The sequence below is a fragment of the Notolepis coatsorum genome (assembly GCF_963971535.1).
Source record: "Notolepis coatsorum genome assembly, chromosome: 20".
Taxonomy (NCBI): Eukaryota; Metazoa; Chordata; class Actinopteri; order Aulopiformes; family Paralepididae; genus Notolepis; species Notolepis coatsorum.
The window spans coordinates 45,956,512-45,971,242 of NC_140184.1; the positions used below are offsets into that span (position 1 = coordinate 45,956,512).

At 43.4% G+C, this 14,731-nt stretch overlaps 1 protein-coding gene across 3 annotated transcripts in view; it reads left to right on the plus strand.

Moving 5' to 3' along the window:
• shf (Src homology 2 domain containing F) overlaps positions 1 to 14,731 on the plus strand; it is a 221,125-nt gene that overhangs the window by 166,973 nt on the left and 39,421 nt on the right. Inside the window, exon 5 of one of the 3 annotated variants that reach the window (XM_084337505.1) lies at positions 4,868 to 5,026. The exons of the other annotated variants lie outside the window; for them this stretch is intronic. Coding sequence (XP_084193631.1) covers positions 4,868 to 5,026 — 159 coding nt within the window. The remainder of the gene's footprint in view (positions 1 to 4,867; positions 5,027 to 14,731) is intronic. 3 annotated transcript variants of the gene reach the window in all.

Below are 14,731 nucleotides of genomic sequence, written 5' to 3' on the forward strand. Positions count from 1 at the left end.
GGATAGAAACAGGGCGGTAGTTGCCTGGGTCTAGTTTGCTGCCCTTTTTGTGCAGGGGTGTTACTCTCGCAATTTTGAAGTCCTTGGGGACGTGTCCCTGTTTTATGGAGAGGTTTATTATGTGTGTGATGACTGGGGTGATGGCGGCTGCTGAGTCTCTGAGGAATTTGGAGGGGATGTTGTCATGGCCAGTGGCCTTGTTCGGTTGGAGGGCGCTCAGTTTTTTGAGTACCTCATCTGTAGTTACCATTTCCAGTTTGAAGTCGTCTTTGTGGACGCTGATGCTTGAAATGTCTGAGCTTGGCAAACTTCTAAGACTTTGCTACAATGTAACATCTCTGGTCTATCTTTATTCATCCTCCATCTTTCTTTTTTGTTTTTGAATGTACTGTTAAGTTACAGTAGCTGGCTAGCTAGCAAGCTGTACCCAGCATGCTGTTTGGCGGTGTGACAATTAATAAGGGGTCCCCTCTCTGTACCACACTCCAGGGGTGTAAAGGTTCACATATATCCGTACCGAACCGTTTCAGTGTGTACCGTACCGTACCGAACGAATACAACGGTATGTTAACCTCTAACGACCGCCCACCGGGGCAGTTTTTTTCACACCCTGAGTGGAACATGGAAAGCCAAACTTTCCCCCACTGTACCGAAAACCCGTACCGAACCTTGACTTCAAAACCGAGGTACGTACCGTACCGTGGTTTTTGTGTACCGTTACACCCCTAACTCCAACCCAGAGCTGTCTCTACAACTGTCACAGCCTACAAAATCGCTCTGCCCATGAGAGACAAAATCTGGACCCAATTTTCTTGATAGAAAATGCAGCTATAACTTTTTGGTTGGGTGTTTACAGAGTATCACAAATAACCAAAAAAGATGCTTGTTGAGTTATGCAGTGATGTAGCTATCAGAAAAGTCAACCTTACCTTTAACGCTGCCTTCATCGTCGTTTCCCTGGACACAGTGACTAAACACACATTTTCAAATAGTTTTCGGTTCTTATTTATAAAAGAGACAAAAAAATATATAGAGGGAACAATAATGTATTATTTATTCAATATGTTAAGGGAAAATGGCAGCACCAGTTAATTTACTTCCTCTTTGGGCAGAGATGTTTGACAGTGGAACTCCCTGCATAGGAGAATGTCTCAATACACCAGGCCTATTCTTTTTTTGCACTTCTGTATCAAGCCTTGTAACCATAGCTTCCCTATTGTTTTGTATGGACTGGCTGATGTCTGGAATTTATTTCAATGCCACCATTAAAGTGAAAGAAAAGGGATGAACATTTATTCCACGTAGTAATAAATATATTAACATTATACTACAATAATTATTTGTAGCCATTAACCAACGTTTGTAGCCAACATATTCTGTGTGGCCCACAAACCCCCAGTCAGTGATTTTCCTATTTGGTCCACTTGCTATTGAAGTTGAATAACCCTGCACTACACAGTGTGTACTTCTGTAAAAACAAGGGAACCTATATTTTTTAAGACAAAACGAGAGTCACATGAATCATAAAGAAATAAAATGTGTCTATTCGATAATCAATGCCCATCCCTAGTGTGTGTGTGTGCGTGTGTGTACACTACATGCACTGACCTCCGTTTGTGTGTACATCACTGTGGGACCTTCAGAGCTGGTGTTGTGTGCAGAGACTTAATACTATAAAACAGCCTGGTGTTGGTTCCCCTGTGTCCCATTTTAGTCATCTCTAGGGCTGCAACTAACGATTATTTTGGTAGTCGACTAATCTGTCGATTCTTTTTTCGATTAGTCGACTAATCTAACGATTATTTCTGTCACACCCTCCATCTCTGCTTCCTGTGGGCGCGGCTCCTTTTCCGGGCTCTTAGCAGACTTCTTAGCTTAACATAACAGACCGACAGTTAGTTTGGGGGAACTAATGGGATATAATAATAATAATAATAATAATAATAATAATAATAATAATAATAATAATAATAATAATAATAATAATAATAATAATAATAATAATAATAATAATAATAATAATAATAATAAATAATATATCCTTCTTAGCAGACTTCTTAGCTTAACATCCCAGGGAACTAATGGGATAACTGGGGATGTTGTTTGCTCCTGACAAGAGTCTCAAAGTCTGGGGTGATGGTAGACAAAGCAACTCTGAGGTCATGCTCAATGTCCAATCTGTTCCTCTGCTTTGTCTTCAGCTGGACCAGAGCTGAGAAGCCACTTTCACAAAGATAGGTAGTGCAAAAAAAATTAAAAATTTTTACAACGCATCGACGCAAAAATTCGGCGTCGACGAGTTTTTATGATCGACGTCGTCGATTATGTCGACTAATCGTTGCAGCCCTAGTCATCTCCATCCACACTGTCAGCCCCACCGCTCCCTCCCGCCCGCCCTGGGCCACTCACAGAGACGGCCTCATACGCCGACACTTTGAGGCCTTAAATATGCACTCATCTGTGCTACTACACAATATCAAGAGCCAGGGTTGATTTAAAAGGGTCCTCTGGGCTGCCAATGTATTTGAGCAGGTTATCGGTTGAGGGAGAAGTCTGCCATCCGGAGGTTTTGGAAATGGCCACTTGTTTTTCCTGAATCACTTTTACCTTTTTATTTACTTTATTTATTTATTTTGGGAAATATCATGTGACAATTTAGCTGATTATTTAGATGTGACGGAGCAAAATGTGAGCTTGACTTCGCCCGAGGAGGGAGGCTGAGTCTCAGTTCCCCAAACAATTACATGCTAATTTGCAATGTGAAATGAGAATTAGGCTTTTCATCTTGCGGTGGAGAGTCCCCTACTTCACCCCGAAGTGGAGGAAAGTATTATATTATCTTTCGAGAGCTTTCTGACCTCCGCCCAACCCCACCGTCTCTGTTCCACTTCCCTCCCTGGGGGAGGGGGGGGGGGGGAGACAGTGTTCAGCCCTGCTGTCTTTTCAGAGATGAGAATATCATTCATGGACAGGATAGCCATCAGATCCATCGGGATAGTCAGCGGGCAAATATTCAATCCCCGCCAACAGCCACCGTTCTCCTGTCTCGCGTCCTGACACCATGGGCCCGGCATTTTAATTGCTTGTCTGATTGAATATTCTCCAGTTTCCCCTTCATCCGGCCGGCCCCGATATTACATTTCATTAGCATGTCCTGCTCCAGCCCACAGCAATTCTCTGCAGGGCAGAGGAAGGACAAGTCCATAACGTCCGGCTCATCCTCCTCCTGAAAACAGCCTGTATATTAGCCAATAAAACCCAACGACACCCTGGTGGCAGTCGGCGTACACCCCACACCGTTCATCAGCGGCAGGCAGAGCTTTGGTCGCCTTTAGGAGGGTGGGAGGGTGATTCCAAATTAATCGCTTTTCTTGTTCAAGGACGCTGTCGATTTTCACGACTTCCTCAGGGTCTGACTTGTTTATAAGAGGTGTGTTTCCAGCCAGATAAGGAGAGATTGTCTATAGTTTTATTGACTCTGTCGTACAACCAGGCATCTTTCTGTTCTGTAGGAAAATTGTAAGGAAATTCAATTATGGAACCAAACGCAAGCCGGGCTCTATTTGTATTTACAGCATCTAGCTGTGGAAAGTGAGGATCTGGCAGCCAACACGTCCTCTCAGGATCTACATATCCCCCCAACAGCCACTCCTGCTGGGCCATATTTCTTTATTACCTCAGGCCACTAATGCTAGCTCTCTCTTGCTGATGGTGGGAAGCATTTCCCTTCTCCCTACCCTTATTTATTAAAGCTCCTATGCTATTAAACAAGTGGTACACTCTCACTGACGGATAGGCTGTCACACACTAACGCTCGATTTATCCTGCTAATACCCCCATCTGGATGTGAGCCATACAGTATTTTGGGCGCAAGGTCTGGACGGATTGCACCGAGGCTTGCTAAAGTGGAGAATATACTCTGTGTGGCGGTCTTAAGAAAACAAAAAATGCTCTACTCATTTAGCTACAGGACATAACTATATGATGAAACGTAGTACCACTGAGTTTGTGCTATTGTATCTATTACTTGTTGCAGCTCAGCTCTTTATTTCTGATGTATAAGCCCTCGTCAGCCTTTCATTTTTTTATCGCACCCTTAACTCACTGTGAGTCTCCGTTGGAGTCGTGGCTGAGCCTAATTGAAAATCATATGGAATTACATCATGTAAAAAGTATGTAGAATGATGTAGGAGTGGGGATCAAAGGGCAGAGGTTACCTCTCAGGTAAACTAACTTTACTTCCTTTTCAGTCCTGTTTTATTTCTCCCAGTTCTAGTGCTGTAGCTGTCCTGCTGCTGTTTCCTGCTCTTCTTTATAAACCAGTTCTATTCCTGTCCTGCTGCTGTTTCCTGCTCTTCTTTATAAACCAGTTCTATTCCTGTCCTGCTGCTGTTTCCTGCTCTTCTTTATAAACCAGTTCTATTCCTGTCCTGCTGCTGTTTCTTCCTCTTTATAAACCAGTTCTATTCCTGTCCTGCTGCTGTTTCTTCCTCTTTGTAAACCAGTTCTATTCCTGTCCTGCTGCTGTTTCTTGCTCCTCTTTATAAACCAGCTCTATTCCTGTGCTGCTTCTGTTTCTTCCTCTTTATAAACCAGCTCTATTCCTGTCCTGCTGCTGTTTCTTCCTCTTTATTAACTAGTTATTGTCCTGTGCTGCTTCTGTTTCTTGCTCCTCTTTATAAACCACTTATCTACCTGCATTTTATCTCATACTCACCTTACTCTCATCTGTTTTCCAATCCTGTCCATTGCTATTTCTCTCTATCTCTCTCGCTCTCTCTCTCTCTCTCTCTCTCTCGCTCTCTCTCGCTCTCTCTCTCTCTCCATCCCTCCCCTTCTCTCCTCTGGTTTCCGGGGCTACCTGCAGTAGAGATTAAAGTGATCAAAGACCTCCCGTGGCCCCCTCCGGTGGGGCAGCTCAACACCAGTCCGCCGCTGGTGGTGGAGGAGCAGGAGGAGTCCCCCTCCCAGCCGGCCCAACCCTCGTCCTCGCCGGGCCAGGCGGCGTGTGACCAGCTCCACCATGGTGGGTGTTGGGTGTTCACGTCGTAACCATGTCTGTCCCACCAAGTCCTGTCCAGCCATCCATCCATCTGTCCCATCTATCCATCCATCTGTCCCATCTATCCATCCATCTGTCCATCCAGAGTCAGATAAGAAGATCTATACCAATCTCCTCTCTGTGTGTGTTCAGTAAAAAGCTATCCATTTGCAAGCTAGCCTAGCTTAGCACAAATTAATGAAAGCTGATATGGACCATTAGCAACAGCCAGGCTAGTGTTCCATATCCACTTCCATTCATTTGTGCTAGGCTAGCTTGCAAATGGATAGCTTTCTACTGAATGCACAGAGAGGAAATTGTCTGACTCTACCTCCTAATATCTGTAATATCCATCTCAACCATGACTGACTCAACCGTTCCTCATCCTCTTCTCCTTGTCCCTTGTTTCGTCATTAAGTCAAGGGGCTTTCAAGAGGACCTGTTGAGCTATGAAACATTTCATGACAGTGCTGGTTTCGTTCTGATTCAGAGTTGTCATGCGTTGCATCTGAATGGGCCACACTTGATGAAGTGATACTGAATTCCAGTGGTATTTAGCAGTAACTGTATACTGGTGGAGGACTAATTAACCTTTTCAGCAATAATTCTGATAAAAAAACAGAAGATGTCCCTTCTAATCTAGTTCTAATTTGGCTTGTTTTTACTGGGTGCCGACACAATACTATTATTTGTCAAAGCTTGTTATTGATCCTTTGGAAAGTGTCACTGTAAGAATTCGATATATTGATCAGATGCATTTTAGGAACTTGCCATTAGATATTAGCTTGGTAATGAATGCACTTCCATCTGGATCACATGTGGCAGAAACTTAGTAGCGCTTATTCCAGGTTTTGAGGCTGAAGGCTCATTAGTTTTAAATGTGCTGAATTGCATTCTGAAGGGGTAATTGCCACTCTAGGTGACCCCTTTTTTTTCCCTTCATCAACATAGGCCTACTCGTAACCGTTCCAAATGTAATGTAACCTGCCCAATGTTCTCTACACTTGCCTCATGAGAGAAGACAGAATCATACTCCACTGTGTCCTCTCTTTTCACCAGGCCCCGTTTACCCACTTGTCTGACAATAATGGGCCAAATATCACCTTCATTCTTCATGAAATTGGCCGGTTGGTGCTGATGTTTTCAGCTTTTCCACCACCTCCCAATCAGCAGCTAATAGACCTGTCTCAAACCCTGCCCTCTTTTCTTGATCCTCCAATCACAACTGTCGCTTACCTCGGACAAACCAAGTTTGTCCGAGGTAAGCGACAGTTGTGATTGGAGGATCAAGAAAAGGGGCAGGGTTTGAGACAGGTCCATTGCCTAAGTGGAATGAGGGTACATGTATAGCCACAGATTTCCCCTGACGGAGAGGACGGAAGACGGACAGACTTTAGTGTGAGGCCCTGTAAGAGGACCTGGGTACTGTGGGGCGAGGACGAGGCCAGAGGGGATGATTTATGTCTCTGTAATTCCACGGGAAAGGTCCTGTTTCACTATAGCGATGTGAGTGGGGGTTTGAGAACGGTGTTGCACTGTAAGGCGATCCTCTCTTTGTCTCTCCGTTTTGCTACCCACCCCCCCCCCCCCCCCCCCCCCCCCCCTACGCTACAGCAGCGGGTCAAAGGTCACCGTGTGGCAGACACAGGAGGGGAAGGGGACGGGGGCGCGTGCCCTCTGTGACCTCTCTGTGAATACAGTTACATTGCACTCCCCTGACCTTAGTCCTACAGCTACAGACCTTCCGTTACACACACACACCCACGTCGTTAGTCATCCAGATAGCTTACATACTCTGCCCTGGCTGAACTAATGGCCTGCGTGTTGTTATGTGCTAGTGGTGAGGCTATCATGGTTACCTCCGACACGGATCAAGATGGAAGAGTGCCCCATCGGTTCAGTATCATGCTCCTACTTGAATACAGCTTGATGGGACAGATATTACATCTACATATAAATGGAGGGCAGTGCTTTTGTCTGTGGATAATGAATAACTATATATAACTTTTTTTTTATGTCGTGAATTAATTATCTGGGCTTTAGGGCATCCCTCTTACCGGGTGCCTGTTCTTTTACCTCGGCAGAATTCAAAGCAAAATGTTTGATTTTTTTTGTACAGAGGCTGTTGAGATTTTGCAGAGTCATCATTCCTTTGTCTTTGGGGAAAATCATTAGAATTGCTCTTTGGGATTTGAGGTTCCAAGAATGCATATGGCATGAGATGTAATTAGCAAAGGTACTCTAACAATACCCTCATCATATCATTACAGTGCAAACCTTCACATCAGCACAAAAAAAAGCAAGTGATTTTCAAAGCTGTGTGCCATGCATTTTAATGAGCTGCAGACCGGTTAGTCATTTCACACGTCAAAGCTGCTCAGTTTTAACCCTGAGCAACACTGTTGTCGATTGCAGGGTGGCGCACCACGTAGCTGCGCTGTAGTGCAACGCGGACGTCCCGAGTTCGACTCCCGGACCCGGAGACCTTTGCTGCATGTCTTCCCCCAAGTCTTCTCCCAACCTTCCTCTCTGTCGGGCCTGTCTGAAATAAAGCAGTAAAATGCAAACAAATTAAAATAAATAAATAAAAGAGTATACAACCTATTAGACATTAGTAAATGAGAATGAATTAACCAGCTTAATTAGTGAAATGTGCTCAGGAATGTGGTATCACACAGAGAGGAGTGTTCAAGTTATGTGCAGTGTTTATTAGTGGATATGGATAGTGTTCGAAAATGGTCGTTTCAGCCGGGTCGTTGATCATTATCAGCCTCTGCCGTCTGCGTTGTGTTGTTTTTTCATCGCGGCAATCGTTCGTGGTGGCATTCGTACTCCCACGGCTTACTGGCTAAGACACCACTATCTCTTCCCCGGTGCATTTGGAACAATCGTACACTGACTCGGAACTGTTTATATAAAAAAGGATAGTTTATTTACATAAACAGCGGTCTAATACAGAATGAAATGAAGGAGGAAAAACAAAAGTCTAAGAAAATATCTATCTCTTTCTCTCTCTCTCTTGTCATTAACTCTCTCTAGCTCGCTCTCTCCCCTCCCCCAACCCTCCATCAGGAGGGATGCCTGTTTCTCTCCGATATTGTTCCCTGCTATGTCAGAACCCGACTGACTTCGACCGGAAGAGCCCACAGCTTTCTGTCGGTTCGTTATCTTAACGTTATCGATGATACATGTTAGCTGAGATCATTCTACACCTACCACGTATAAATGCCTGTGAAATGTGTCTGTCCAGACACATTCAGTGTAAAAGACTAAACGGCACGTTGCAGGCCATAAGTATTTAACATACGTACTTATCCTGTTATAATCATAATGAAAACCAGCCATATCTTTCAATAGCTGCTGACACTGCCTCTGTGTGGTGTGGTGTGGTGTGTTGTGCGCAGTGTGCGAACCATATCACAATTTTCGGGGGAGCTCCCGAAAATCTCCCGGGGGAGACTCAGAGCGTGTTTTTATAGTCACATATTTGTCATGTGTAGGTGGGTTTTCCAGCAAACTCACCACTCTCGCTGCCGTTGAATTCGTAAGGGCTGCTACCACATAGTAGTACTTGGTGGCATCCGCGGTAATATTCCTGAGAGCGAATTGGGCTTCGGCTTGCGCGAACCAAGCGTTGGCACTCTGCGCAGCTTGAGTGAAACTGCGTTCAAAGTTCTGCGATCTGCGTTCTGTTGTTCAGTTGACATGTTCGATATAATCTCCGAAATACGTCCAAGGGTCACAAATGTAGGAATGCAGTAATGATAGCGTAGACGGAGTCGTGTTCCGATGCAAAAACGCTACTTCCATTCAACTTTCACTGTCTCTCTTTAACTACGTCATCCCCCGCTAAGGGTCATGGGAGATGTAGTAAACACCACAAAAGGCTAGAATGCCGTGAATTATGTCCCAGTAAGTAGCCACTACACGCAAATCATTAATCATACATCCAAAATAGCATACGTTTATTATTATACACGATGATGATACAGCTCCCAGGGGAGCTTTAGAGACCCCCAGGGGAGCTGATGTCTGATCTAGGGGAGCTATAGCGGACCTAGCTCCCCCCGTGGATCGCACCCTGGTTGTGCGGTGTCACTGGTGTGTTGTGTGGTGTGTTGTGTGGTGTTGTGGACAGGAGAGGGTTTGTTCTGATTTAACAGCATTGGCCTCTTTATCTAGGACTTAGCCAATCAGCTATCTCTCTCTCGCTCTCTCTCTCTCTCTGACAAAAGTATAGTTTTATTTTTCAAACGTATTCAAGTATAAACATATTAACCATGTCACAACAGCAGTTATAATGTATATTATCATCAATACGTTAGTTTACCAATAGGTGTTATTAGATAGATTATTGGTTATATATTGAACGTTATTGGTATATATTGGCAGTTCGTTTCTCTTCCCTATTTTTAGCATGTAGCAACAATTAGATGTGGAATTAGTTTCAAAATGGTGCCACCATGGCAAAAATTTAAAAGTTACTGTACATACAGTAGATTTCATTATCTATTCTTATGCACGCCTGGTGATACTAAATCCAAATTGAACTTGGGCATTTGAAATATAACATTTGGCACAATCCATAAATGTGCGAATTGGCTATAATAAGGTAATTTATAAGCCTGCTATTCTATATTCTATAATAATATTTCAAATTGCAGTGGTCCGGATGGGAGAATTCAGTACTGTATATACAAAACCTTCTGTTTAATCATCTTCCATTTATTAATTTCCTTAGATTTGTTTGTTTCATCACAATTTAAGCAAGCCTAGTAATAGACACTATTTCTGACACTGGGAATACATTCACTGAGGTCCATAGATGTCCCTAGATACCAAGAATATGCAAATAATTCTGTCAAGTTTAATTAACTTCGTATGCCCGGCACCGGCGGGCTATTAATGGATAGACTCACTTTTTTTGCTGCGGTAGAACAAAGACGTCACTACGAGACGAGTTGGAGAGCCGTCGCGTGTCGAGCCAACCCTTTGAGAAGCTTTGTGGTCCCGGCTTGAATTCTCCATGAATGTGTCCATATAAATCCATTTTGTTAGATCCAACTGTACTGTTTGAATGAATGTTTCTTGTGATTATGGGTGATTTCCGACCGCCAAAACAACTGAATGTCTCGTCTCGAGTTGATGTCGTCATCAGTCCACGCACCTTCTTCTAACGCAGTAACCGCCCCGGGCCCAGTGCATAGATTATTATATTCCACCAGGGGGCAACCTACCGCCACTGGATCATATGCATTATAAGAATGGAACTGTGTAGATTTCATTCACGGACGATTCTTGCTGCATCCAAAAGAGTGTAAAAGCAGACACTATATATAACAATTATAAAAACAAAATTAATAAAACATGTTCTTCACTTTGATTTGTATGTAAATACTATTTGTGGTGTTAAAAACGTGGAAACAATAGCTTTGGTGGCCAAAGTGTTCTATGCCAGTAATCTATGGCAGCCATTTTTGGAAATGGTTACCATGGTCACCAGAATGCCAATCTGCAATGCCCCAATATCCATATCTTTTCTAAATATATTAAGCTAAATATGTACCAAATTTTGTGCTTTTATCACAAATTGAACAATAGGTTAGCTATCATTGATCAATAGAATCATTTTCAGAATGCCAATGTGCAATACCGGCCGCATCCACCCAGGTGGCAGTATCTAGCACCCTTTGAAACATGATATCTTGGCCTGTGGGTCGATCAGAGGTCTCCGTCGGATTTCTATTGGTCGGGCAAGGGGACCGGTCGGATTGAGAAGCGTGAATTGCTCCCGGTCCATGATGTGTGGCGGATTATGTTGGCCACACGATCGACACCAATACTGGGACTCGCGATCAGATCATTGGAATATTCTTTTTGGGGTACATCCTAGTGAAGGTAAGGCCTATATGGTATCAATCCTGCTGTGATCCAACCATGATTTCACTTCGATCACAATATGTGTGTAATGTTACTCCACGTGTGTGCCGTTGGTGACTATTCGAAGCATAAAAAAATATATATATATATATTTATTTTTCTCATATTGAACGATAGATAAATGATGTCAAATGGGCCATAGTATTGTATCCATAGCTATAATATAGAATATAGTTATAGCCCTGCAAACACCGCCACGTATTCCTATACTTTAGAGTGTCTGCCTTTTAACACTTTCGCGGCCACTGGGATTCGTCTAATCTCACTCTATAAGGCCAGTTTATCATAACAACCTTTCATTGTGCGTGAGGCTGTTTGTAGAGCTAAATCTATACTTTATATTATTGCTATCTGTCCATTGTCATTGTCAATTGACACTATAAACCGTCCCTTCAATATGCCTTAAATAAATAAATGTTTCATCAATCCGTTCCCATTTTATAGCGTTGTGAATATGAACTATATACCGCAATGTTCTGGGGTATTTCCTGGAAGGCGAGATACAGGGTGCTAAGCTAATAATGTTAAATCGAATGGCGTTTCGGCTATACACAAGCTAGAGCTAAAACTCAAAATGCATATTATCGGTATCATGGTCCACCATGAATGCATGAAAGGGGGGGGGGGGGGGCGGGGGACGTCGTTTCTGATTATTGATTACCAATAACGGCATTAGCCTCATTTGCTGATCGGCTGGTTGGCTATAAAAGCAAGGCCCGATCGGGCTGTAATTTACGTGAAAAAGATCTTACCGTGGATCCCAAAAAGGATTTCCCAGTTATCGATCGCCATCTGGTAGATCGATATGTCCATTGGCTGATGCTATATTCCTTTACTGCATACTGAATTCAGCATCCCAAAAAGTATTCCAGGCTACATGCTACAGGCATAGCTTCAGGCTAACAAAAAAGTCCACCCATGATGAAAAAAATTAAAACACCGGTCTGTAACAGGGAACACTGCATTATCGAGACAGCGCCCCTACGAGGATCTGGCCGGTAATGCACTTTTCCGAATCCCAAGAGTAGGGTAAATCTGCAGTGCCGCTCGGTGACATTGAGTAGGATATTACAATGGAATAAAAGCCAAAACAACCTTACCACGTATATATACGTGGTTGGCCCTCAAGTGTTGGATCCGAAACACGTATATATACGTGGTTGGCCACAAATGTGTTAACAACACATCACTCATATCGCGCCGGCGTCCAAAGTGTTAAGAGGTTAACGCACAATACTGATGGCACTCACACACACATATACACACACACACACACATGCACACACACATACACACAAACAAACAAACAACATCCTATCCTAACTCTCAGACACTATTGGAAACTAGGTGTGTGTATAGGCACACTTGCTCACACCTCTTCAACTGCCTTTTGGGGCTTTTGTTCACCTTTCAGACCAATCCTCTCCTCTTCAATCTCCTGTCGTGTGTGTGTGTGTCTGCTCTCAGTCTGTGTGTGCTGTGGCAGAGAATGAAAGGGAATGTGTTTAGGTGACTTTAACCTATAATACTCCTACAGCTGCAGCAAGTGTTTGAGAGATGGTTGGCAATCATAGCAGACACGCTGTCCCTCCACACTTGAGTAAATAAAGTGATAGCTTTTTGTTTAGTTGGCGATACTGCTCTTTCCAGCTGGACTATGCACCACCTCTGGAACAGCCACCCCACCCCTCTGCTCACCCCTACTACCACCACTACCTAGGAAGATATAGTCAAAATAGAATATTGCTATATTTATATGCCTCCATGCAGCACAGCCGTGGCCAGAGGCATTATTTTTTCCCATTCTCGTGAACATGATATCTCAAGAACACATTGAGGGAATTTCTTAAGATTTGGCACAAACGTCCACTTGGACTTAACCCATTCTCCGCCACCACTTTGATTCGTCCTAATCCATTCTCTGCCAGCTCTATTTGTCTATGGAGATGTTCATCTACTTTGCAGGGCTATAACTTTTTAAATTGTATTGCTAAATTGACATTACTATGGCCCATTCAACATCGATTAGCTATCGTTCAGGATGTAGGAAGGTTTTACTTTTTCATTCACACATTCATACTAAAACACCGTCCAGAGTATAAATATGTTTTTATCGTTTTCTGCTGTATTTCATAGAACGTGAGATATAGCCATTTATGCATAGATCATCAAATGCAGTTTGATAGCGATTGACGCCAGATTAAAAATTTCAACTGTACATGATCCTAGACATTATGACTTATCATCTGATGTTGACCGGAGGGGGGGGGGGGGGGTCGTTTATAATTCCGTGGCCCACGTTACATCATTTATGTAGTATGGGTGATATATATATCAGAGCAGTTTGTATGGTTAATAATAATCAAAAACGCTGAAACTCACCGCCGCTTCCTCTTACCGTTGGGTGATGAGCGTGGAGCAAAAAGATCGCTATTATGGGATGTTGATCTATGCGCTCCATTTCCAGGTTGTATAATACTATATACATCCAAATAATGTTGTTTATCGAGTTATGGCAACGGATAGATTATCCAGTGTGTCGAGATGGAGTCCCGGGAGCGATCGCGAGTGGCGGACGGAATAGGGGGGACACCAAGCACTTCCGGCCCCCACTTCCGGTTTGGCACCTCGCCGATCGGCCACCAGGTGGCGGTATTGAAGCGCTGGAGAGTTGAGTGGAGATTTACAGCACCAGTCATGGCTCCGTGGGTGAAATATGAATACCATGACAGAAATTTGAAATATTGATCTCGATGACGGCGTAATCCGTCATTGGCAGATTAAGCATGGCGAGGAATGACGTCTGAATCCGTCATTGGCGAAAGATGGGTTAAGGAAGATCATGTCAATAGTTGATTCAGCTGATTTGTAAAAGGTCAGTTAATATATTTGATAATACCATGTTTGAGTTGTAGACCTTTATGGGACTGTGACGGGGTCCTTTTTCACTCCCCTCCAAACTCCCACAAATGATGGCATAGTCGGAATAAAAGGTGTTGGTGTTGCTTTATTGCCCGGCCACCCAACGTGCAGAGGTGACATTCAAAAACAGTGACATAATCAAAATAACAAAAATACTATAATATACTACTTCGAATATCGGATGCATTCCACAATAACGTCATGATGATATTCCAAACACTTACTGTGCAGCGCTTCCTGATTTACCTTCTGTAACCTTTAAGCAGGTGAAGCCCGACACAGAATGACAAACAGACAAACAATACACGCACAGCGCTTCCCTCAGTCACCTTCAGTGTAACCGATGCAGGGCAAGAACCACTTCCTTGGGCCACGCAGCCCTCATGAACACCTGGACTCCTCCCCCTCCACAGGTGCCACACATAATTAATTAAGAAAACTAAACGGGTGCTACACATCAATTAATTAACCGTTTCCTACACACAATATACCAAACAAACAGTAACACCAATCAAACCCACAACAACCCTATAAATATATGTATGTATGAATGTATGATAATATGTATGAATGCATGTATGATAAGTATTGAAGATATAATGTTGTAGTGTTGTTTGCTGGAGCCACTTTATCCAGAATGGCACAACCCCGGTCAGAGAGCAGACACAGAGAACAGTCCTTTGTTCTTTAATGTTGGTATCAAAGGATCAAAGGATGATGAGGTTTCTTCAGTACAGGTGATTTCCATCCAGTTTGTAAGGCTGAATGAAACAATGAGCATCCACACAAGGATGATAATGGTATTGGGTGAATCGAGCAAATGATTGA